The 25,500-nt window shown below is 41.0% G+C and overlaps 1 protein-coding gene across 2 annotated transcripts in view; it reads left to right on the forward strand.

The window, feature by feature from the left end:
• The first annotated feature begins 822 nt into the window (after nt 1–822).
• CA10 (carbonic anhydrase 10) overlaps nt 823–25,500 on the forward strand; it is a 155,239-nt gene continuing 130,561 nt past the window's right edge. Inside the window, exons 1-3 of one of the 2 annotated variants that reach the window (XM_059485752.1) lie at nt 823–838; nt 922–978; nt 1,592–2,096. In XM_059485752.1, the coding sequence (XP_059341735.1) occupies nt 2,036–2,096 (61 nt within the window). In that variant the 5' untranslated portion in view covers nt 823–838; nt 922–978; nt 1,592–2,035. The other variant, XM_059485751.1, reaches the window with a different exon arrangement.

Below are 25,500 nucleotides of genomic sequence, written 5' to 3' on the forward strand. Positions count from 1 at the left end.
ATTCAGAGATCCAGGCATCCTCCTTTTGCTAGAATCCACACAAAGGTGCATTTTACAAGTATGCTCTTGTTTGCCCCAAGTATGGCCAGGTTTGAGAACTGTTTACAAACCAATCTGTTCCCAACCTATTCTGCATGCATCCCCCCCTGGAGGGTGTGTAATATGACCTCCGCACACCTTCCAGGAGCCGGGAGATCAGTTTGCTACCCAAAGCATCTTTCTCCCTCCCACTTTCCTCTGATCATCGAAGGCATCCGCAGTGGAAGCGGTCGCACCTGCTCACACCTGCCCCGAGCCCCTGTTCCCTCCCTTGTTCCACGGCAGCCCGAGCCATCCCGGCGGGCGGCGCGGCCCGGGACAGCCCACGGCCCCTGCCTGTGCCGGCGCTGCCTGGCTGTGCCCGTTTCCCCATCCGCAGCCAGGAAACCAGGCTTTCCCCGCGCTAGGTGCGCCTCTTTTTAATATTTTTATTTTTTTTTTTCCCAGCAGAGCAAAATCAAATCGGCCGCACATTTAAACACAAGTGAGCAACATCCTCTGGAATGCAGCAGACAGCCCGGCGAGCCCGCGGCAGGTCGGTCGGTCGGTCGGGCGTGCCCCTCCGAGCGGCCCCGCTCCGGCCGGCCCGCTCCCGGCGCAGAGCGGCCCCGCCGCCGCCGCCCGCGCAAGCGCCGCCCCCGCGGCGGAGCGCGCCCCCAGCCCGCGCCCGTGCGCGCCGCCGCCCCAGCCCCGCCGTGCCCGCCGCTGCCGCCCGCGGCCCCCGCAGCGCCGGCTGCAGCCCGGGGACATGGCGGAGTAGCTGTGCTCCGCGGAGCAGGGGGAGCTCCGAGCAGCTATGGTACCTCCCGACAGCTGAGGTGGAGGTAGGCGGTGGCAGCCGGCGACTCGCGGCTTGACCTCGATTTGTTTTTGGAACTGCAGGCTGGAGCGGCACGTCCGGTGAGCTGGGAGAGATAATAACCGGGAGGATATCTGGGGGTAAGTAAGTGAACGACTGCCCCCAAACCGGAGCTGCTCTTCTTTTTTTTTTTTTTTTTTTTTCTTTTTTTTTTTGTGGCCGGGGGAGGGAGGGGAAGCTATGCAGAACTGATGTACCCGGGGAATGCTATCAGATATGCACTGCAGCGCAGGCACTTCGCTAACTCTCGCTTAGAGCCTCCCGGCGCCCTTCCGCCACCAACCTGACAGAAGTTTGGGTCTGAATGTCTTTTCCTTCTTGTTTAAATAAGTTTTAAAATACTGGCGTCCTCAGCCAAGCCGGGCGATGCGCACAAGCCGCGCTTGATGCGGACTCCGCGCTTGGTGCCGTTCGCATTGGGACACACGCGCACACACACACACACACACACACACACACACACCCCTCCTCCGCTGCCATCCAGCACCGTTCTCACTCGCGGGGGGCTGCGGGGGTGCATCCCGGGGCAGGGCGCTCGGTGCGCGGGGCAAGCCCGACCCCTGCAGTCGCTCGGCGGAGCCGCCGCGGCGCGCCGGGATTGCGGCGGGGCCGGAGCCGGGGCTGCGCGCTCCGAGCGCGGCGGGGATGGCGGGGCTTGCCGCCGGTATTAATCTCTTTCCGCTCATTCTGTAGCAGCAGCAGCAGCAACAGGAGGGGAATCCCCCCCTCCCTCCGCCGCTTCCTTGCCCGGCATGCCGGCACTGCTCCGCTGAGACCTGCAGAGTTTTGGGGTTAATTTGCGCCTGGCCGCCCCTGGAATAGAGAGACTCTCCGGATATCGGATCGGTCGGGGTTTGTTGTCTATGTCGTGTTGGGAAATCTGGTGGAATTTTTTCTCGCTCGAGGAGGAAGAGCCCGGTGTTGGCAGTTGGCTTCGTGATCTTTTTTGGAGGGCGAAGAAAGGGAAGGGATCTCGCTTGAGCCGTGCGGAGAGAGAGCTCGGACATGTGTTGTCAGCACATCTGGGGAATACAGTCTGCAAGTCCGAAAGGAAATTTGCTGGGATCGTTCAAACTGCGATATTGATCTTTGTTATTTTTTTTCGCCGAGGGATGCACTTGGCATGAGAATCGGAGGATGGAAATTGTTTGGGAGGTGCTTTTTCTTCTGCAAGCGAATTTCATCGTCTGCATTTCAGGTATGCGGCAAGCACAGAAAGGGCAAGGGAGCGGGGGGGAGATGCCGTACAGGGTTCCCAAGTGTCCCCTTATTAAGGGGCAAGAGGAACAGTTAAACCCAGGTTAAAACTGTAGTTGAAAAATCCATGGATGATGTACTGTGAGTGGGTTGTGACAGAAATCGACTCTCATCACTTCCCTCTCCCACATCATTCCAATACGTGTGTCTTAATTATCATTCATTGGTTGCAGTAGACAATACGGTGTACTGATAAAGAAGATGCTTATAATTCCAGTGTACCTGATCGTGGTAATTATTTGCAGCATTGCCGTAATCCCAGAATTTCATATCTCTTGAAGTTCTGAAGCTTGGCTGATGTGCAGATCCTGAAGGGCTTGTGGTTTGTTGATGGAGTTGTCAAGTTCTGGTGCCACGATTCAGGGTCTGCAAAGGGTAACAGTAAGGTGTCTCTGCTTTTAAAATGAGCTTTAGTGTGTCTGTGCTGTGAATTTTTTTTTTCTTAAAAAAAAAAGTCCCATTCAGGGAGCCTCTGTGCTGGCTGGGATTTACAGCTTTATTTTAAGCTTGCAAAGATTGCTCTCCCTTCAATATGTAGAAGGTAAGGTCATTTCAGTTGTCACCAGAGGTTGTCCAATTAATGAATAGGCATGGCTAGTTGTCTAGCATAAAGGATTTGAACAATTTATTCTCGGGGAAAACACTCTCTTTGACTGCAAAAGCCCTTGTTAATTTGTCATGTCGGTCATGCTGGAATAATTACATTGTGGGAGGCAGGCGTGGTGAGGTGGCCAGTTTTCTAGTTCGGGACACTTCGGGGAGCCCCCCCCGGGTGTGCAGGCTGCCTGCATCTCCCACTGCCCCACTTCCCACAGGCTGCCTCTGCCCTCTAGCCATTGCGTAAGTCCAGAAATGGGAACACAAGCAGCACAAGCAAGACGCTGCCGGAGGGAGATCCGGGGTGCTGGTGGCCATCTCAGTGTTCAGCCTGGATGTCCCTAAGGAGAGGCAGCTCCAAAGCTCTCCTGGGACCATGCAGAGATCGGCCTGGGCTGTGTCCCTGCCGCAGCCCCCTGGCAGCACCTGCCAGTTTATCCACCCCTCGAGCCCCCGGGCTGGGCACACATCAACGCTGGGGGCTCAGCATCCCTGTTAATTTGTCCAGCCTGCACCTGCCCCAAAGCTCCTTTATTCCTGAGCAAATAACATCGCTGTCAGCCCACAGTGTGCGTCAGCCTTCCTTTTATCCCTGCAGACTGGCACCATCTGCCACTAGGCACGCGGGTGACACTGCCAGCACCCCAGGCTGACCTTCCACGGGTGCCCATTGGTGCCATCGGAAAAATTCTCTCTCTCTCTTGTTAGAACAGCAAAACCTGCTGCCTCTTGTCGCTGAAATCTCACACTTATCTATTTAGTTCAGTGGGATGTGCCACCTGTCCAGTGCTCCTCAGATCGGGTACTTTTTAAAGTACCACGGTGCGAATAGCAAACTGCAGCTCAGTGCTCTCTTGGCCATTGTGACAGTAATATCCCGAGACAGAAAGAAGCTGTCCCGGTCTGTGCAGATGCTTGTGCCATGCAGTTAGCTGTCAGCGTTCCTTGAGCTCCCGCCCTCCTTCCCTGTTCAGGCAGGGGAGCCCGGGCTTCTGAACCAGTGGCATCAGTCCTGCAGGGGCTCCCATCGCTCTCCATCTCCCTCTAGCACTAATACCTGATACTGTACACACTCACACCGTGTTTGCTTGCTTTTCCTCTTTTTTTTGTTCCTTTTTCTCTTTTTTCTTCCTTTTTTTTTTTTTTTTTGTTTTGGAGGGAGTAAAGGGAATGAGTGAGTGGTGGGATGCTTCTGCCACATGGTTAAAGGCTGTGGTTTCAGATAATTTTGACCACACAGAGGATGTATACATGCTTCAGTCTTGTTTTCTTTCTTTCTTTTTCCTGGGGATTTTGGTTTTTTTTTTCAGGATTCCTCGCTATCTGTCGTCTTAGTAAAAAGGATTAAGATCTGTAGATATCTGAGTGGCACTAATGCTCTGTATGTTGCCTCTGCCATCCTTTTTACACTGGGTTTTGTAGCAAATTATCTAGCTGGAATGTCTGGATAACAGTGCAAGTAGGAGATGTCATGAAGCCTGTTAAGGGATTGCCTCAGCACAGGATTGCCGATTGTATTTTGGCACTTCAGCACTGGTCATTCATTCAACGTGTTACTTTAAAAACCTACTAGTTGAGCACTAGTGCTGCAAATTACTGAATTACTGGAATGTGAATTAAGGAGTGTGGCAGTATTTTCTTTTTTTTTTTTTTCCTTTCTTATTCATTCAATTGTTTCAGCAGTGAATACTCAAGACAGGTCTGCTGTGCGTGGATCTTTCCTGAGCATTAGCAAGTGCTTGATTCAGTGTCTGTTTAAACCTGTGATCTTCCTCCTGCTAATTCCAGTGGTTATTTGGATTAGGGCCTATTAGGGGCTGCTCTTCAAGGGGATAATGTCATTCACTGAATTGAACACTGTTAAGTTCTTTAATCATTATTAATAAAACTTATTAAACACAGCTTCAGTGTTATCTCTTTTGCTGTGTATTTATATAACATTTAAGTATAAATTATGCTGAATGTAGCACTTGTGCTGTGTTTCTTATTTAAAATAGGTAATGATGAAGGTATACAGTTGACTCTTTGGTGTCTTACATTCATAAATTATTGGAGACTTAGTATATGGAAAGTAATGTAATCTATTAAAAAGAGGTATATATATTTTCAAAATATTTTATACTTAATTTTTTTAATGAGTCAGTTACTTGTGCATATGAGAGATTGATTGTTTTGGAAGAAATTATGCTGAGATTTAGAAATTTTATTTTTTTATTATTTTATTACTGGCTCTTCCATGTGTTTGGGAAATAATTTATCTGTGAACTTTGGGAACAATATTTTTATTTTCTTGGCATACTGAATTAAGGCTTTTGCTACATGGAATTGCTTGTTTGAAAAGAGAATCTAGTTTCCTTGTGCAGATGCAAATGCGAAATACCAACAGGCTGGAGGACCACAAAAACCATTTCTGTCCTTTAGACAGAAATGAAAGCCCTTGCTTTCCTTCAAAGTCATATTTAGTCCTTTCAATTGTAGTTTCTGGGAAAAATAGTCATTATTTGTATTATTTTTTTTAACTTTTGAGGTTTTGTCCTTTTAATGATATTGTTCAGCATAGAAGGAGCCCAGAGCAAAGGTAGTGAAGATGTCCTGTGGACAGAACGCTGGAGTAAGCCCTCGCTAGATGTTGTTCCTTTGAAGATGCAGATACTGCTGGCACAAATTACACTGTTTACATACAAAGAAGATAGGAGTTGTATGATGTCCAGAATTTCCTTCCTGAGTAATAATATCACCAAGTATGAACTAGCATCAGTGTTCTCAGGTGGCTGTCACCTTTGCTCACACAATAATTTGTATGAGCCATAAGGAAGGTTTTTTGTGAATTTAAATGCTAGTAATCAATTTCAAGAAAAAAAGGCTAGGAAGTTGTTTTCAAAACTTTGCAGGATTCTTGGTTAAATAAGAAAATGAAGTTGTGTGAAGTTATTAAGAAGATTTCCATGTGCATTTTCTGTTAATATATCAACAAAATTATTTCTAAAACCTACGTGGTCAACATATTTGTGCCTTCCTATGAATTGATATACTACCTCTTCTTGGTTTGGCTTCTGGGAACTAATATGGATGAAAGCTGTCTTGTTATTTGGAGGTATTTTCATCCTTTGCCATGCTGTCAAGGCACATGGGGCCAAATCCCTTCTGTGATGCACCTTCTGTGGCCTGTTGGGCAGCGTACAAGAGCCATAAATCATGCATGTATGGTAAACAACTGAGATGGTGTAAAAAAACCTTCATCTATCCAGGAATTCCAGTATGTATTGAGCATCTGAAATGGCATCTCCTGGCACTGAGGACTGGAGGTGGATTTGGAGCACGTTCGCACTTCATTTTCTGTCTTGGAGCTTCTGCAGTCTCTGAGCTCTTATTTGGCATAACAGAGATGCCCTGCATGAACTCTAAATTATGCCAGGGCTGGAATTACCTGTGGAATCACGGTCTGTAAAGTCTGATAACTTGCCTTCACAACCTGAGATAATTCAGACAGAAGTATTCTTGCAGACCAGAAGAATATCAAAGCTCTAATGTCCAACATTAGAACAGTGAATGGTTCATTACGTTAGGACAAAAATGTTAAAACAATGTTAGTTATCCTCAACTAGTGTCACAGAAATAGCTTCTTCTATCACTTTTTAAAGAAAGATATGTAATATCCTAGGGGAGGGAATATAGCACATACATATAAATATACACACTCACATATAAAAGTGGGAACTAGGCATAAAGGAAGGTGTAACATGTAGAGGGTTTCTGGTAACTAAGAACTTTACCCATTACAGTATTTTTTTCCTGCTTTAATACCATCTCCAGAGCCTCATGTCTGTGGGCAAACCTTCATGTCTGCCTGGAGTTTGTTGATGTTACTGAAAATCCACATGGATTCAGTCTGCTCACGTTCACAGAATGGAGGGACCATAGGTTGGATCCAGACACTCTCAGTTCCTCAGCTCTGGAATGCTTTCTCACTTTGGTGATTTTCTTTTCCACTTTCTCAAAAGGTGTGAAGACGTTTCTGCTTGAAAATTCTATGAAAATAGCCTTTGTAGTCTTCTGTAAATGTCTGCTTTTACCTTTTTTTTGTGCGTATCTTGTATTTTTTTTTTTAATTTTATTGTTAGTTTTACAACTAGAGCATGACCAGATAGGCACTAAAGTGCTGGAACAACACACATAATTTTAGCTTATGTTAAGGTAGTAGAAGGGAATGTTTATGAATAGTTTTTGTGCATATTAGGCTGAGCTATTTTCCATCCAATAAACTGGTGGAAAGAAACTGGTTATTGCTGCTATTCTTTTCCAAATCTCAGTGGTGTAGATACCCAGTTTTCAAACCTCTTCACTTTGTCGAATTGCCTCATTGCAATCCAATTGAACTAGATATCAAGCCTCCAAGATAAAATTATTAAAATAAGGAATCAAACCCCACTCAAATGAAGTGCTCTCAGTTTAAGGGTGCTCTTTAAAATGCAGCTGAGGCTATCAAGAAGTTTTGCCCTAGACATTTTTGGAAAGTTTTATGTTTTTAGTTCTACAACAGCTAGATTTTAAATATAGCCAGGATTGAAATGGGTTTCCATTTGCATTTTGAATATTCCTTGCATAAGAGCGAACAAGGAATTCCTGCTCTTTCTAGAAGATTGGTTTTTTTCTCTGTTGTTAGTGGTCAAAGTATCACTTTCTTACTTGGTTGAAAGGTGGTAATTCAGCTGAGGAGAGAGTTGCTGTTTTCATCATTGCTGATTGTTTGTGACTAAACTTAACATGGCAAAGACTGAAGAGGATGATTGGCTCATCTGGGCTGTTAACAGAGAACTGTATAAAACTCTTCCATCACTATCTCATTACCAGCTCAAGCAGCAGACAAAACTAGATGACAGTCAGTTATGGACAATACTGAAATACTGGCATAAGTGTTATTTTTCTCCTGTCTTATTTTTATCTTTTCTGCACACCATGTTGGGAGGAATAGGAAATAGGGATCAAATTGTAATTGACTGGTTTAGAGGCAACACTGTACAATGGGACTGCATTTCCATTGTAATGCAATTAGGAGGTACAGTTAGCAAAAAAAAATTGCACTATGGTAAATGAATTGAAACATTATTTGTAAATAAATAGGAAACAATTTTTTTCAAAGGATAATAATCTGGCATTTGAGAGAGGGGAGGCTTTACAGCCAAACTTATTTACTGTTGAATTCAAAGTTCTAGAGTATTTTATTGTTGGTTTTAACCATTGATAGTTTAAAAGCTGCCAAGGGTCTTTTACTGGAATTTCTTGGAGGTAACATAGCAAGCTATTATTGTCATGAAAATAGAGGGCTGAAACATGGTAGTGCCTTTTTGGTGATGTAGTGCCACATTCATGCACATGGATGTTGTTAAGTGCAAACTTCCAATTTGCCAATATGGCAGAATTTGTCATGTAGTGCTTAGCAGGTGACAGTTGAGGTAAAGGTAACCTATATGTACATCCACCCTAATAGTCCTTGCAACTCCCAAAAATGTTATAAAGGGCTTTAGTGCTACTGAGATTTGGGCCTTAAAAATTGCAAAAATTGAACTGTGAACAGTGAGAAAAGCTTTAGATGGCAGGTGTCTGTCCTCCTGTAGACTCCTAGGTAAAGCCTTTCAGATCACAGCCCTAAAATATTAATTTACTTTTACTCATCTTGGAAAATGGAAGTTGATCAGTTTCCACATACACTGCATTCTGAAATCAGCGGTCAGAACTAAAGAAATACTTTCCTTGTCAGATGTATGTTTCCCGATGGAAGCATTTCTGTTTTGAATTCATGAATCTGTAACATTTGTATTTCTGTAGTAAAAACAGCATTACATTTAAATGCCCCACAGTTTTTAACTTTTCTGATATTGTTGCCAGAAAAATACCACAGCAGCTGTAAGTCACAAATAATTAGGATGTGCTTTTTAGAAAAATACTAAAATAAGCATACAGTCTTTTTCCCTCCCTTTATCATTAGTCCTTAACTTGGTCAAGCTTTAAGTATGGAATGGAAAGAATCGTGCACTGAGTCAACCAAAGCAGCTTCTAAGCACATGCATGGAGGAGGCAGCTAAGCAACGTTATCCTTTTTTTTCCACCCTCTAAATGTGTTGACATCTCTATGTTTTGGAAATAGCATTTGAGTAGATGAATTTAGAGGGAAACGTGGTTTCTGAAAAATCATCCTCTTGTCATTTTTGTGGGTTGTTTCCAATTTGAGTTCCTTCCTGCTGTTAACTACTATACAGCCCTGTTCTGCTTCAGGAATAATCCTAAGAGGATTTTTTGCTTTGCCAGCAGGACTCCTATGGATTATTAATGCTAAAAGAAAAAGATGATGAGTGCCAGTGAAGGGTCTTTTGTACGTGTGACCATGGAAAACAAGTGTTTGGAGTGATGTTGAAGTGGCTACGTCCTCCAGCAAACCCTACCATTCCCAGTAGGATGGTGTTTGGGTACTTCAGAGAGCAGGTCAGGAAGGGTTCCTGCTGCCACAGCTGAAGTTTGTTTGGCAATTTGACATTCTTGGGCTGCTAGAAAAAGCATTGACTTTCATTTGGCATCGTGGCAGAGAAAGGAAACCTCGGGGAAAAAAGTGGTGGTGAAAATTTATACTTGCTGCTAAAAGAGGATCACAGTACTTCAGTAGTGTTCCTGGGAGTGAAATTTTATGCAGAACAAGCTCTTCGTTTCTACATCAGTGGAATGCCACATGCCTTGGAGTTGAGGCTCCTGTTTCCCACGTGGGAAGTGGCAGTTATGGAAAGGAAAGGTGTTTGAGTGACCTTATGATTGTCCCCACTGCTGGAAAGAAAAGGAGTTTAACTGACCTTATGCTGGTCTTAATGCTACTTCTGGGTTGTGTGTAAACACTTACTGACAGGAGAGTTCTCTGAATGGGACTGCTTTTCTTGGTTTTTCTAAGAATGAAAGGTGTGAATGAAAGAGGTTTGCATTACATTTCAGTTTAAAACAATTTTAAAAGAGTTTTGGTGTCAGAACTTGGAGCAGTTTGCAGGGAATACACAGTTCAGGGTCACATAAGGGCCCTAGTGTGTCCCCTCATGGGCTGGATCCTCCTTCTGTCTTTGCCTTTCCCCTACAAGGTGGTTTTTATCCTCATCATGCATGCAGTGAAGTTATTGTGAGATACAATTATGGCATACACAAGAATTAAATAAATTAGAATAAAATTGCTTTCCAGGAGTTAGCATGATATTAAGGAAAAATTCAGATCCAGACAAGGTTCCTTCATAAATGTGTGTTATTTAAATTCTGTTTAAATTACTGAGATTCACTCCGTTGGTCTTTTCTGGCCCTGTTTGGGCTGTGAGTAACGAGTGGGTTCCTCCAAGTGCAGCACTTTGCTGCCTCGTGTTTCACATCCCCTCAGTGTGGGTGTAGGTGACAACACACAGTAAAGGGCACCAGAGATTGTGGTCCTAAATTTTCTCTCTGAAATTAGGTCTCAGCAGCCCAACAGGTTCCTTTCTGTACTGCTGGAATCCTTGGATACGTGAATTTGTTTTGAGGGTGAAACCTCACCCCAGGGCATTTTGCCTATCGTGTCTAACTCCTCCCATTTTTTATTTTGCATTATAATCACCTGGATATGTGGTGTTTTGGGATATTTTTTTTTCACATTCATATTTATAAGCATTATCTTATTGTCATACTGTTTTTTGTACCTGCTAGAAAACAAAGTAATCTATAAGGACTCCACAGTCTCCTTTTGCTTGCCCAGACAATCCTGAGGGTACTGTGTGGCAGTAATTCCAACTGGAATTTCAAGTTATCTGCAGATGCATAATTTTTTATCTTCAGTAGTCCTTCCTAGCACTCTCTTCAAATTGTTAACAATCCATCTTTGCCAGTCTGTAATTGTGCCTTTGCTCTAGAGTCATAGGTATTTAGCACACTGTGAAACAGGATGAAAAATACAGTAATAAATAATATGATTTATTTTATTAGGTAGCATAAGTATAAAAGCTAAAAAATGAATCATCCTCTTTACATTTTATTCTGATACATAACAGCCAGATTCAGCAAAATGAAAAACTTAAAAGATATGCTTAAGTGTTCTGCTGAATCTGAGTCTTAACATGTAACTATGTAAGACAACTTAGATTAAGGATGTGCTGAAGTGCTTTGCTGAAGCAAGGAGCAGCAGTGGTCTCATACATGAATAATACAAAATCTTAGGAAAAGCCTAGCTAAAATGAGCAAAAATTTTCATAATCTCTCTTTAAATTATACAGTTGTATAGAAAATAGGCTTTTATCTGTGTAAAATAATCTCAGTTCTTTATGTGCTAAAGCAAAGATGCAGGCTTTTCTAGGGTGATGGACACAGCAAGTGAAACTGTACAATCAGAATTCATATAAACTGGATTGTATTTTGTTAATTCTCAGTGTATGGATGTCCTGAAAGAAAGAGACACCATTTTCCACAATAGTAAACACAAACCAGAAGACTAAAAAGTGAAATTACAAGAGGTGAATTGTAATATGCAGTGCTTAAGTAAGAAAGTTCCACTTTCTTCCCAGCACAGATTTTAATTTTCTCTTGATTTGATCTCAAGTCCTAATATAAGAGGACATTCAATGGAATGGGAACTCACTTGTGGACCAGGGGTACCTACAGGAATGTTTGGGACACCTCATGCTGGTTCTGTGCAAGCAGCTGGCAGAGTTTAGATTAGATAAGCAGAGTTTAGTCAGACTGAGCGAAAACTGTTTGGGGGGAAAATTGTAAAATCCTTGAGGATCCGTTCCTCTGTCTGGGACCAAGCAAGGCAAACCTGTCCTCTCCACTGCTGGTGGCATGTTCAGCCTGTGTCAGCAGAAAAGTTCCTCATGTTTTAAATGAGATAGGGCTCATTTAGAGTATTATGAATCAATTTCTACCATACACAAAAAAGTTTTGTACTGTTTATAAAAACAGCTGGACGTCTCTGCAATACATTTACGTCATATTTATGTATTTGGATTATATATACCAAAGGGGACAGAGCTTGCAGACTTTCTCCTTTCTCTCCTCCAGCCTTTGTCCTACTTTGGTGCTACTTAATGCTTCACAAACAGCAGCATAACTCTCAGAACTCTCCCCTTTTTAGTTCCCTGCTCTGTGTAACTGGGACCTTCTGTGTCTGCTGTGTTTTTATGTTTTTAAATATTTATTCACTTTGCAGTAATAAAAGAGTGTTTCCGACTACAAGGTAGTCAGCATCTTTCTTTTAATGCTCCTGAAAACGAACCTGTGGCTTAGATTTCAGGCCACAGGTAGCAACAGCTGAATTTAAACCCTTTTTGCAAGATGTCTCTTTCAATGGCTTCTTTACTGATATCCTGATAACTGTTGTGGAGGACTAAATGATGAAACGTGTCTGTATTGCTTAATATTGTCACATTACTGATCATTCAATAATTGATTCTAGTCTTTGAATACTCCAGAAGTTAACATCTTTGGAATAAAGCATTCTTATATTTAAAACCAGAGTATATGATGTAATACTAGTGCATTATTTTTAAAACACAAGTTTTTTTGGATGTAACTTTAGCTGATATTATATAAACTGTACAGAGATAATCTCCTGGCATTTGCCTAGGACGACAGTCATCAATTCCTACATATTTATTTAAACTCTTATGTGGAAAAAGAGTATTTGTTTTCGACAATTTTGTGTTGTATATTTTTCCAGGAAAGAAAGAAAACTTTGCTAATGTAGGCTGAAATGAAATGCAAAATAAAATCTTAGAAATCAGCTGTTAATTCAGGGAGATAGTGTGCAGAGGAATTACTCTGCCATAAATGTTGGCCTAGAGTTTAGTTAAACATGAAGCAGAGGTCCCTTGGTAAATAGTCCCATTAGAAAGGTGCCGTGACCTCTGCAGTGGGGATGAAGGTGTGGGAGAGGACCATGCTCAGGAGCTTTACTAGTCACGTGCCAGAATGATTTTCAATCACTTTGGTTATTGCTGGATTAAAATTGAGGCTGCAGAGATTAATGGTCTGTTGTTACTAATCCACTAAGCCTCTGTTCCTAGATCTTTTAAATTGACTGAACCTATAGATTGTTAAGTAACTGAGAGATATGGATTTGTAACAGTTTTAACTGTCTTTCTTCATGTTTGGTGTTAGCAGTATCTTATTATTTATTGCTCTTTGAGACTGATGTTGGCTATTCTTGAATGGAAGTGAACTTTATGCTTTTTTATTTCCCCTATTCTATAGCATAGTAAGAGTGTTTCTCTTACTAATTTACATTTCTAATAAATGTGGACGAAATGTTACATTGTTTGGATATGAGCTGGCATTAGTAGAAACTAAAATAAGAGGTACAGAAATTAAATGTTGGATTTACTTTGTGGTACAACTCTCCCTAGCTGTTAAAACAGCCCCTATGTCCCTTCAGTCTGTCTGCCATTAACAGGGGTGGTTGTCACCACCACCATATTGTACTTCACCAGTAGGGGTTTTTTTGCCTTTGTTTTCTCTGCAGAAGTTATGAAACACTATAGTTTTGTGTTTTAGCTGTACTTGGAATAATCTGTCTGGAAAATGGAAGTAATGTCTCTTTGTAGCTTGCATAAATTAATAACCCATTAAAATCACTGAAAAATAATGCATTTGTGATTCAAATGGTCAGTATTTAGTAAAATTTTATTATTATTAAATTACTACGAGTGTATTCTACATCTTTATACTAGCATACAGCAAGGTAATATGCCTTTAACATTATAATTGACTTAAACTCTGCCAGGGAATTCCTAGGATTAAAATAAACCCTTTATCTCCTGCAACCATCTCTGTTTCTGAACCCTGGTGACTTGGCTTATTCTTTTGCCTTCTGGTTATCTCAGTTAATAGTATGTCTTGATTAAGGACTGCAAGGCGCTTTTACATCTGTTCTTGTCACAAAGCTTTGTGATAAAGTAGGCCAAAGATACCTCACCATGCAAGCTATGGACCTCCTGTTGTGTATGTTTTTCCCTACAGATTTAATAGTGTGTTCAAATAAACCTGGGACTGTGGAAGTAAACCCAAAGCACTTAAACGAATTTCTGGCAAGCTTTCTTGAGGAAGAAGAAATAAATAATATAAGACTGAAATGTATATGACTGGATGAAGAAAATGAAGGTTTTGTCCTATCAGCTAAAAGGAAATACTGTCTTACTTTTTTGTATAGGCAATACTTTATGTAAATCAGCATAACTCAAAAAAGCTGTTCTAGTTCATTAACAAAGTAGTGAGCCCAGAGTTTGGATCCTGCAGGTTCAGGTCCTGGGATGTGGCATTTTTCCAGGCATTTTGGTGAGCCTGATATGCTCACTAGCTCTGTTAACCTGAATGTTTATTGCCTGGTTAAATCCAGGTTCAAGACTGACTTAAATATTGTAACTCTTGCAAAATAAATATGTAGTCTGCTCATTTCTGGGAATTTGTTTCTATAGCAGTCCTACATAGAAAACCCCAATTATTGATGGTCCATTTTTCTTAAGCTTCTGCCATCTTGTGCACTTTTAGTATTCCTGTTTTTTTTCTCAGTTGCTCTTAGAGGCAATATTAACAGATGGCAGGCATTGCTCATTAAATCTGCATCTACACCTCTCCAAGGACTGCAAAAGATGTTGGGAAACAGACTATGTTACTGTAGTGATAGCTTAGAAGCCTGGAACTTACTGTGCTGTTCCTACGCAGTTTTCACTATCAGTGGATTTTGAGCTGTTGCTATAGACTATAAATACATTGGTGAAATGATTCTAACTTAGCCAGGTATGTGTATCCATCTCCCTCATTTTTTCCTTCTGCATCTGAAATGAATTTCTATTTTCCTGGTGGCCACTAGTAGTAAATCTGCTCTCAAATCAGCCCTTTCTGAAATAGCCTTTTGTAGTGCTTTTTTCATTGGGATATTAACATGTTATTTTAAACACCTTGTCTAATTGTCTTCAACAATGCAGAAATGTTGAGCCCCTAAATGTGATATGAGATCCATACTGCCACTTAGAACTAAACAATTCTGTGAAAGGGATCATTAAACTCATCATAGACATCTTTTAAAAAAACTCTGTTTTGAGACTGGTAAAAGAACAAAAGCGAGTTCTCACAGATTGAGTAAAATGTCTGTGTTTCTTCCATACTTGCTGTATTTGTGCTTTGGCAGTGTCATAGTCAACAGCTCTTTCCTTTAACCTAAATGACTTCTTGCTGGACATAAAACCTATGTATCTGTAGCCTTTAGTGGCCCACTGCCATTTCCCTGTCACCTGAGCTGCTTTTCCTTTGCCTTGATGTCACTTTCTTCTTGCTGTTCTGTCCCCAGTTGTGACACTTTGGGAGGTGAAATAGAGAGATGTTCCATTGTCTCACCCTGGATGCGTCTTTGCCAAAGAGGCTCACTCTGCTGAGTCCAAAGGGCTTCATGCCAGTGTGGAATTCACCTTCCATACGTTTCTAAATTGATGGGGAGAGATGCAGAAACCCAGCTAGAAGATAAGAATTCTCATTTTGTCTTCTTGATTGCTCTGGTTTGGAACTAATGGGGTCTGACTGGCAATGCCAAACACATCAATATAACCAGAAACTTAGTGCTCCCTTCTTGTTCCTCTGAAGCTTTTATTTTCTTTAGTCAAGTGCTGGATCAGAAAGGTTAAGTTATTGTTGATTCCATGATTCATGGAGAGTTAGGATTTAGTTCACATTCATTTCATAGTTGACCCATGTTAGGGATAAGGAAGCTGAAATGCATTAAGTGGAAATGAAATCTACCCCTACCATTTTTACAGAAAGAAAACAACCCTTCTTTTTTTGACCTAGGCACAGCAAGGAGTAAAAATCAAGTAATCTCTCATAGAATTCTGCATTTGTTGTTTATGATTTTTTGTTTTCTTATGTTCTGAAAACAAAGGCTGAATAAAAAGGTATTTTAATTTAAATACCAGCTTCAATGAAGGCCTACAAAATACTGTTTATGCAGTCCTAGGATGAAGTTAGCCTGGTTTGTATTAATTTAGTTTGTTTGTTTAGAAGATGCTGAAGTGAATCCAATTAAACCAAACTAAATCTCTCCAGTACAATTTCCAGTCATAGAAAAGAGGATTGTCTACCTTATATGCACATTTTTTCCTGGCAATTCACAATTCACTCAGGGAGATTTGCAATATGAAGGAGCCATCTAAAGTAGCAACAAGAAAATAAAGAGATCTTTTTAAGTCTCCAGCATCAATAAAATGAAGAGTGGGATAGTGAAGAGTGGAATAAAGTGTTCCTTCATATACAGTTAATAGAAATTGTGTCCCTAAGCAGGATTAATACAGAATTAATTGATATTAATTGTTAATTATTGAAAAGCCAGTGATAGGGTTTTTGTCAGGAGCGCAGCAGGATTGATCCTGTTTCCTAAAGGTGCAATATAAGAAATGTATCAGTGCTCCATAATTTCAAGTAATAAACATGAGAATTGAAGGTGCTCCACTGAGTAACTGGAATACTTTAGCTGTGCTTAGTTCTTCCAGGAGTGTTGCTTCTGATCCCAGTAAAACCAGACAACTGAAGTTGTCACCACTAACTTTCGCCCTACCAAAATTGGACTGTGGGGCAGCAAGTGACTTTCACCTAAGGTATTTCAAAACTTAGGCAGTGTGAAGTGATTGACTTTCATTCCTGAGCATGATTTTCTCCTCACCATTGTCTGTCATTGCTTGCACCCCAACCCTGTATTCTGCATTAAGAGAGAAGGAGGGCATGGGAAGATCAGTGAGGGATCCCCCTTACTGAGGAACTAAGAGTATTTGGTTGTGGAGGCTGAAGTAGAAGAGTGAAGAAACAGATAAAAGAATGAGATACAGATTAATAGGGAGAATGCACGTAATGGAAGATAGCACTGAGATTGGGTTTCCATATTGTACTTCACCAGAAACAAATGAGAAAGAGCATTGATGACAGTCCACTTTCCTAACTGCTTTTGGTTCTGCTCCTAAATAGTTAGGAATTGGATTGTTAGCTCCCATAGGAACAAGACAATCTCTTTGTCTGAAGAATCACAGAGATAGAGGTGTAGAGACCCTGACTGTTCAGTCATCAAATCTTGATCATTTCTTAAAAACCTTTTACTTAGAGCGCAGAAGCTGCCAGAATACTTGAAGACAGAATTGTTAATAACTTAAATGCTGAAGTTCTTCACTGTGTTGCTGTTGACCTTTGAAGAGTCTGACTGCTTACTGAGATTATTTCATTAGTATTTGCACATTGACTTCCTGCCAAAAAGTCAGTCTGCTTTTCCTTTCCATGGTTTTGTTGTTTTGAAGGTCTTTAGCTGCGGAGTAAAATCTGCTATGTAACAAAGAGCTGACAGAATCAGATGCTTGCCAGTGAAAGCCTTCCCAGGTACAGCTCTGTTGAGGCTGAAATATTGCAAGTGTTTTATGTGGCCTCCTTTCCTTGTGCCTTACCTAACATCCCTATTCCTGAAGAAAGGCAACAGTTGATTTTAGTTCCCACTGTCCCCAAGAGAATCTTGTGCTTGCTGTCTACAGGGTAGAATTTATTTGAACTTGGGACCTTGACTTTGCTTTTGTTCTTTCATCAGCCTCAAAACAGTTTTGCTTTTTTTTTTAAAGATGTCAATGATGAACTTAATGATCCCTCTCATAGAGTTGTTTAGTTATAAGTGACATTATGGACCTCGTCATATTTAGGTGTTCAGAATTTGTGCATTGTTAAAGACAATTAGATAAGGAGTTTAAAATGACATGTAATATCCCAGTGAATAAAACACTAGAAAAGGCTGTTTCAGAAAGGACTGTTTTCAATTCATGTCATAGGCAGAACAAAAAATGAGGAAGATGGATGTATGTCATCTTTTCTTTTTATTCTCTTTCCATGGTTTCCTCCCCAAAAGGAGAGGAAGGTCAGAATGTCACCTGAAAGATCTGGATGAAGCTATCAACTTCCCATAGGCAGTTCAAGATGTCTGAAACATGAATGTCCTGTTTATTGAGCCTACAGGGCTGAGGTCAGTTTTATTTATGATAGAAAGAAATTGATGATCCTGTCAAGTATTTGGAGCCTAGAGGACGAAGGTATGTTTTATAATTTACCATTAGGCCCTGGGTTCCATCCTTTAGTCTACTGGCAAGGCCTGCATTCCACAAGGGATGCACTAAAGTAATTCTCATGTTCCAGTCCAGTGAAGTAAACAAACAGCTGCAATCTGCAAATGTTGCAGAATCAGGATGAATTTCAAGGAGAGCCCAATTAGAAGCATATGAAGGCAGCCTGGCCAGTCTCTCTGGAATAGGGCATGCTTGACTGTGGGTATTCGTCTGGTGCCTGACAGGATGGAACTCTCCCCCTAATTGGAGCTTTTGGATGCTACTACAGCCTAAATGATATTCTGCACAGTAAGTCAGCATAGCTCCACTGATCTTTCTAAATATACACCTGAGTTGTCCTAGCTAGAGACTGTCTCTTCCTAGAGGTGAGAGCAGTAAGCATTACTGTTCTGTTATTCCTAGGTTAATGCAGCGGAAGCTGTGGCTTGGGAGATTCCTAAACCTCTACCTGTTATGGCAGGAAGGTTTCAAATGAAGGATCTCTCTTTGCTGCCTGTTTCTGTGGGTTTTTTCCCAACGTTTTGCTGCTTACTGGTGCAGTTCCCAAACTTGTTTCCACCTGAATCCAGGGCGTGGGACAAATGGAGGTGGAGCAGCTTTGAAGAATAAAAGCTGAAAAAGCCAGTGCTCAGCTCCATACCCGTGTCCCCTGGTTCTGTCTGTGCTCCTCAAATGTCCTTTCATTGCTGTAGCTGCCAGTCTAGGGAATCACCTCCCCAGGCATGTCCTCTCTGCTACTCCCAGGAGCTCTTCAGTAACCCACTCTTACAGGAAGCACTCGTGTCTCATCTGGGTTTTTCCCAGGTTGCTTGATCTCATCTGCTGTTGTTCTTTCATATAAATCAGATTCACATTTATTATGGTTGCAAATATTATGCCCACAGATGCGCACCACATCACACGCATGCATAGATTTGCATATATGAGTGTGATAAAAATGGAGTCAGCATCTGAGGGAAACAGATTTCCTTGGTAAGCTCAAAATAAGTTCCAAAGCCTACGTCTTATCAAATGAAGGGCTTTAGGCTAGATTTTGGGATCTGCTATAACTAGGAATGGCTGGGTGAAGACAGTTGTGCTGGGGTGGGCAGATGAGCAGACACCTGCTGTGGAGGAGATTGTGCCCAAATGAGAAGCTATAGAACGGTGGAGCAGAAAAAGGGGAGAAAATTAGTTTGAGAAAGTAGTGAGGTGAGGGACAAAGACTGGAAAGACCTAATTTTGTAATCACTTTGGTAGGTACTAAATCAGGCTATTTGGTAAAGGGTTTTCTTTCAAGTTTTCTTTAAAAATGAGAGAAGAAGCAAGTGAGGAATTTGTACATCTTCACAACTAAAGTTATCTTAACACTTTAGAAATTCCATTGCAAAGGTTGTGTGGGAAAAGACATTGATTGAGCACATTATTGTTTTAATGCAGAGGTTATGGGATGCAGTGAATAAAGCAAGGGATTGCAGGAAGAGGAAAAGACAGTCACAAAGGAATTTAAGGTTTATCTAGAGAACAGAATTTTTTCACTGTCTCTTGCAGAATTTGTGTTGCATGGCAACATACTTTAACCAAATTTTTTGACAGTGTTCACTAATTATGTGTTCCTTGTTTCCTCCAAGGCCTGATTTGGAGAAATGATGAGAATTTACAGCTGAAACAGGTCAATGGGAGAAATATTCTATACGTATCAAATGACCTGCATGTCTAAATCCTGTAAAAATGTTCATTGGGGCTATCAATTGTCTACTAAAAGGTAGAGAATCTTTCTCTGACTCTGGCTTTCATTTGCACATGTGAATAAAAGGGACACCACCTCTTCAGAAACATTCAGGGAGTGAAACTGAAACATATTGGGAGTTTGTATTGTGTGCTAAAAATCCATTATACTTGTACCTTGGTATGCCAGGAAGTCTGGCTGACGTGGCCTTTCATGGCACTGCTGGTTGGCTTCGGTTAATGAGCCTTTGAGGGTTTTCTTCAGCACTGAGGGTCTCAGCAGTAGCCCTTTCTCTGTAAGCTCAGTCGTAAGTGACAGGGTGAGGGAAAAAATATCAAACAGCCATCTTAAGGAAAGCATAAAACAAAGCCAGTCCCCTCCTTTTACCCAGCACTTCTACTTCCAGCTACGAGCCTCAGCTGAAGTTCTAACAGATCATCTGACCTAGGAACCATAAGGTTCTTCCTAATTGTTGGGTGCAGATCTGGGTTCAGATCATGTTCTGTTGAAGTCATTGTGGATTTGACCAGATGCAGTAGAGGAGAAAGAAGATCAAACCCTTAACAAGACAGCTTTTGTGTCTGCTCAGCAGAGATATCACAGCCTTGTAAGGAGAGCGGTCTTCTTGTTCACTGTGGTTTAGAATAAGGGTTGGGAACCTTTTCTGTCATGAAGTCCAGACAGGTCTTTTTGATACCTTTTTTAGAGGAAAGAGCAAACACTAAAATTCATCTCATTTTTGTCATGTTACTGTAGGATACTGTTAATGTGACTGCAGACCTTATGTAACTTAGGGGCTTCATCTAGCCCCTAAAGTGCTGATTAATTTGTGTACTGAGGATCACAGACCATCCAGCTCTACTAATGCATGGAAAAGTATTAACAAATTTCTATATTAGCCTTTTATAAAAGGATACCAGCCTGTGTAGGAGGTAAGTAAAACATGTCTGTTCTCATCCATTAGGAATGACTGTGGTTCTTACTTCAAAGCCTGAAGTATAAGCTGTTAAAGCACTACTTTCTACTTTTACAATACCTTTCAGTCTAATATCTCAAAATATTTTCTACTATTTATTATGTAGAAATAAAGAGATGCTGCTCAGTGTGTACAAATCTCTTGGTAGGTCAGAGACAGCTGACTCACAGTTCACTGCCAAATCAGAATGGTCATGCACTGCATTTCACAGAGATAATTGCCTAGACAAAATATGAAGTAATGAAAAAATCTGCCTTGAGGGTCTGGAGGCTCACAGGTCCAAATCTTGTATTATTCTTAATGCAGATTTATGTAAGGCAGGGCAGCTTGGAGCTAGCTGATACTCAAAATAGGGTAAATTATGCCAGTTTTTATTACACTACTTAAACTCAATACAGATGTCTCTGTTGAAATTTTAAGTGGATTCTGACCTCATTTATGCTGATTTGTGGTTGAAATTGTGTTTGGAGTAGTGACACTAACCCTGCTAGTACTGTACCAGTTTCTGTTGACTGACTTCACATGAATTGATTGAGCCCTTCTGGGTGTCCCCACAAGACTCTGACTTCATTGAGAAACAGTGCTAGGGAGAGGGATGATGATGAATATATGATGAATGATAAAAATGCCTGTTTAGGTTGATAATTAATCAAAGGAAATAGGCCATTTTATGTCCCTCATGTCATTTATTACTGTCAACCACATTTCAACGTAGCACCAGTGCAGATGATGCCACACTAAATTCAAGAATGTTGCCAAATGAAAATTGTTCTATTGTTTAGGCAGGCTTTTGGAGTCTAGGGTTAATTTCTTTTTCTTAGTCTGTCTTTAGCATTTCTTGTCACTTTTTTTACAGCTGAGGTGACTGAAAAGTTGTTCAGTGGAGAGCAGAAAGACTGGCACTTGACACTGGCAGTGGTAGGATTTTAAAATTGTTGTGCTTTTTGAGACAGTTAAAATTTGCTGACCTTCCAGGACACCTTGACATTTACTCAAATTACAGCAGTTATCTGTGGATTCCCACTCTGTTTAATAACAACAGGATGGGGAATGCCTAACATTTTAATGTGTGCTTAGCCTCTGATCTGTGACATGTCTATGACTGTGTATTGAAAATTCTTTAAAAATGTCTGACGAAAAGTGGTTAGTGACCACTTTTTGATTATCAATTTAATTTCCAAAATGGAATGTCTAATCTTTGGGGGTTTGTTTTATACTCAGTAATGTAGCTTGATGGCCCACAAAACCTTACTTTTTTTTTTCTTTTACTCTTTGATGTAAAATAGCTACTTAAGGAATTAAATATTGACATGCTTATGTAGTAAAGGTAGAGTTTGCTAAATGCCAGTCAGGTCAGTGTCATTTTTCTTATGCCAAATATACCAAAAAGTTGAGCAATTGAATAAAATACCACCCAAAAGAGAAAAATTATTCTTTTACTGTGAGTTGTTTCTGAGATAGGGGAGAGGGAAGAGTGTAGATCTCCTTTCCACTCAAATCCAATCTACTGTTATCCCTACAAAGACTGTTGGACTAAATATTGCCTTACAACTGCTGGGATAAATATTGAGCATTACTAGATTGCCATTGAGGAAAAGCATCTTTTAAGAAAGCCTGAACTCAAAGTTTATTATTTTGGGGTAGTCTCCTGGTTCTCTGAGAGTAAACAGATACTACTTATTTCATTACTATCTGAGTTTGCTCTTTGCACTGTCCTGACGTCTCCCACTCACTCAGGCTTGCTTTCTTAGGGCAGAAAATTATGAGCTAGAATAAATATCATCACCATTATGTGAATGTGCTCCTGGCATAGACCTGAATCCAACCAGCAGAGCTGGGAAGCAGCAGCACAAATCCAGTGCCACATTCTTCAGCTCTTCTTCAACCCAGCTGAGGGTTGAGAAAATCGCAGTTAGAGAAATTCCTCCTCAGAAAGAAAGATTCTGATGCAGATGGCTCACAAAAAACCTTGTGTTTGTTCTGTACTGGTATTTGGTGCATATTTGAAATCATCAGGAGAATTCCTATCAGTCTGAGTGCTTTGGAATGCCCTGGGTGTAAGCTGCTGTGAGAGCAACATTTATCAAAGTGTCGTGTTCGGCAGAGTGCTGCGTCAGTCTTGTTAAATCTGATTAATCATCACTTGGACAAGGAAACTCTTAGAGTTACACTGGTTGCTGGCATTACTGAGAGGAGAGTTACAGACTCAAGTTCCTTATGCTGTGCCAATAAGAAGACCATAAAAACGCATGAATTGGAGAGCCAGGGAAAGAGAATGTGATCTAACTTTGGGAGCTGGAGGCACGCACAGAAGGGATTTGGCCAAAAGTCTGACAGAATAGTTTGAAGCAGCTGCAACTTGGTTAAACTATTTGTTCTTCAGTGCAATAATGGGGTCTTCCAAGTGACCTGTATTTTACACTGGCTCTACCATATGACCACAACAACTTCCTGGGGGCTAAAAAAAACCCCAAAAAAACCCAAAGCAAAACAAAACCACAAACAAAAACAGTCTTATCAACATATTGCTGCACAAAGTTGTGTTGAGGAAAAAACAAACAGATGGCACAGGCACAGTACCATAAGGGTTTAAGAAAACACATGATTCCTTTTAGGTACACGACTGGATTAACTCCAATCGTGTGGAAGGGTGAGGATGACTGAGTAGCATAAAGGCAGTTGGCATCTTCTGGTACTGTGCTGAGTTTCCTGTGTAGCTGAGGGAAAACCTGGCTTTGCCTCATGCCAGTTGCTGTGAAACTGGCCTGGGATGAAGTTGAAAACATGACCTTAGTGTGAGATCCTTGCCATTCTGTCATTCAGTTTTGTCTAACAGGTCTGAAAATGAAATTTACAGAATCAATAGTATTGTTTGTTGCATAATTGTATGGTCACCCAGCCAGAGATGGTGGACTTTGTTTGTGTGCAGGATTCATGAGCCCTCACTGGGTTTCCCTGATGGTCACTGTAGAGTTTCATGAATAGCTCAGCAGGAATTTATGCCAAGGGCAGAACCAAGATGAATTAGTTCAATGTCTCCTGACAATTTTAATATCTCTGAGGCTAATATCAAACTTCCTTATTTTGTGTTGACAGAATCAATATTTTGTTTATTATAGATTTATTTCAGTATTCCAGATATTTATTTAGAAACTGCTAATCTCCTGAGTAGTTTGCATAGCATTCAGGAAGTTATTTCAAGTGGGCTTGAAGATTTCTGAGGCTGGCTGAGATACTATGCATAAAATTCAGTATATTCTACTTCAAAGATCAATACACTGGAAGTAACTGGAGTCAGACTTCTCCCGTCAGCATCATTACTGACTTTTGTGTGCCTTTCCACCCTTTCTTTGGCTTTTTCATTTGTACCTCAGAACTTTTCTTTGTCTGTAAATCCAAGGCTTGAGTGGAAAAGGCTGAAAAATGGCGAAGGAGGTGAGTACAGGAGACACTGTGTTTAGGAATTAGATCTGTAGCTACACATATCTCATTGTTTTGTGTTCTCATCCACAGTGCTCAGCATATGAGGGAGACTCAGCAGGCATTTTTTAATGGATAATCAGGTATGGGCTGGCTGTGTCTCCAGGGTTTGTAGTATGTTGTGCAGGCAGCTGCACAGCAATGAATTTGCCAGGATTATTATTCTGCTTTGTTTATTGAAGCATTCTCTGATTAGAAGTGAGTACAGTAAGAATCTTAACTGAAAGAAATAAAGCCACTCGGAATTGGCATTGGCCTCAATTCAAGGACATTTCCTGCTATTCTGGTATTTTGAAAGCTGGTGTACTGGCCCTCTAGGAGTTACTGCTGTTAGAGTATATTGTTTTGTGCAGTTGCATTGTGGTTGTGGTTTTTAAGGTTAAAATCTATTTCTGTTAATAGATGGACAACGGTGTAGTATTTTTATAAATTAAATGAGGTAGCCAGGGAGGATTATTGATGGGCAGGCATCAGAAACTTGAACAAGAGGTGTAAAGCTCTCTGGTCTTCAAAGGACACTGAAAACTCCTAATTATCTCTGCTTTAGATACCCCAGGCTTGAAAGAAAGGAAACACATGCATTTAAAATCTGTGACTTGTATTTCCAGTTCCTTGCAAGAAAAAAATTCTTTCCTCTTGCTACTGGAAGAATAAATGATTGCCTGAAACTTTAGTGGATTTTGACTTTGAAGAAAAAGGACCACACAGATGAAAAGAGGGAAAGCTTGGAAACCCCTGATGAAATCTCTGCAGTAGCATAATTCTCTGTACATTTCTTTTGAAATAGATACATTTTCAAAATTCCTACATTTGGTGGCTTCTAAATTTTTTTCCTTTATCTGTATCCAAAGTCTCATATGTCAAAGGCTGGTGGGCAATGCCATGACCAACAGGCACTTAAATGAAGGCAGGTTTTTTTTTTCTTCCAGGGATTTCTGCATCAGTAATTTAGAAAGCAATTAAAATTCCAGACCAGAAAAATTAAGCAGGCAGGTTCATCACAGCCAGCATGAAACATCTTCCATCTTAACTTCAGAACTAAAATGGAGAGAGAAAAGAAGCAAATCCAAATTACTACTTTTGACTCATGGCTTAAGTGGTTGGGAAGGATGAATAGGGGATACCCTTGCAAGGACCAGGAAGCCAAGAAATGCAGTTGGGCTCAAAAGGAACTCAAGATGCACTATTTCTAGTCAGGAATATTGTTAGTTGGGATAGGATAACAGAATAGCTGCATCCAAGTGCCAGAGTAACACTGCTGCCTCAGGAATCAGCCCAGTGAGTGGGAAGGAAATTATTTCTTCCAAGATTAGTGGATAAACACAACTAGATGGATGGTAGAAATACTCTCTGGGCAATAGACCACAGAAGTGCAGGGAACCAGAAATCATTGGTGGGGAGGTATAGAGAGTGATTTTTCTCTTGGCAGAAAAAAATCTGCAGAGAGGAGGGAAAAAGA

This window comes from Ammospiza nelsoni, chromosome 19 (assembly GCF_027579445.1).
Source record: "Ammospiza nelsoni isolate bAmmNel1 chromosome 19, bAmmNel1.pri, whole genome shotgun sequence".
NCBI lineage: Eukaryota > Metazoa > Chordata > Aves > Passeriformes > Passerellidae > Ammospiza > Ammospiza nelsoni.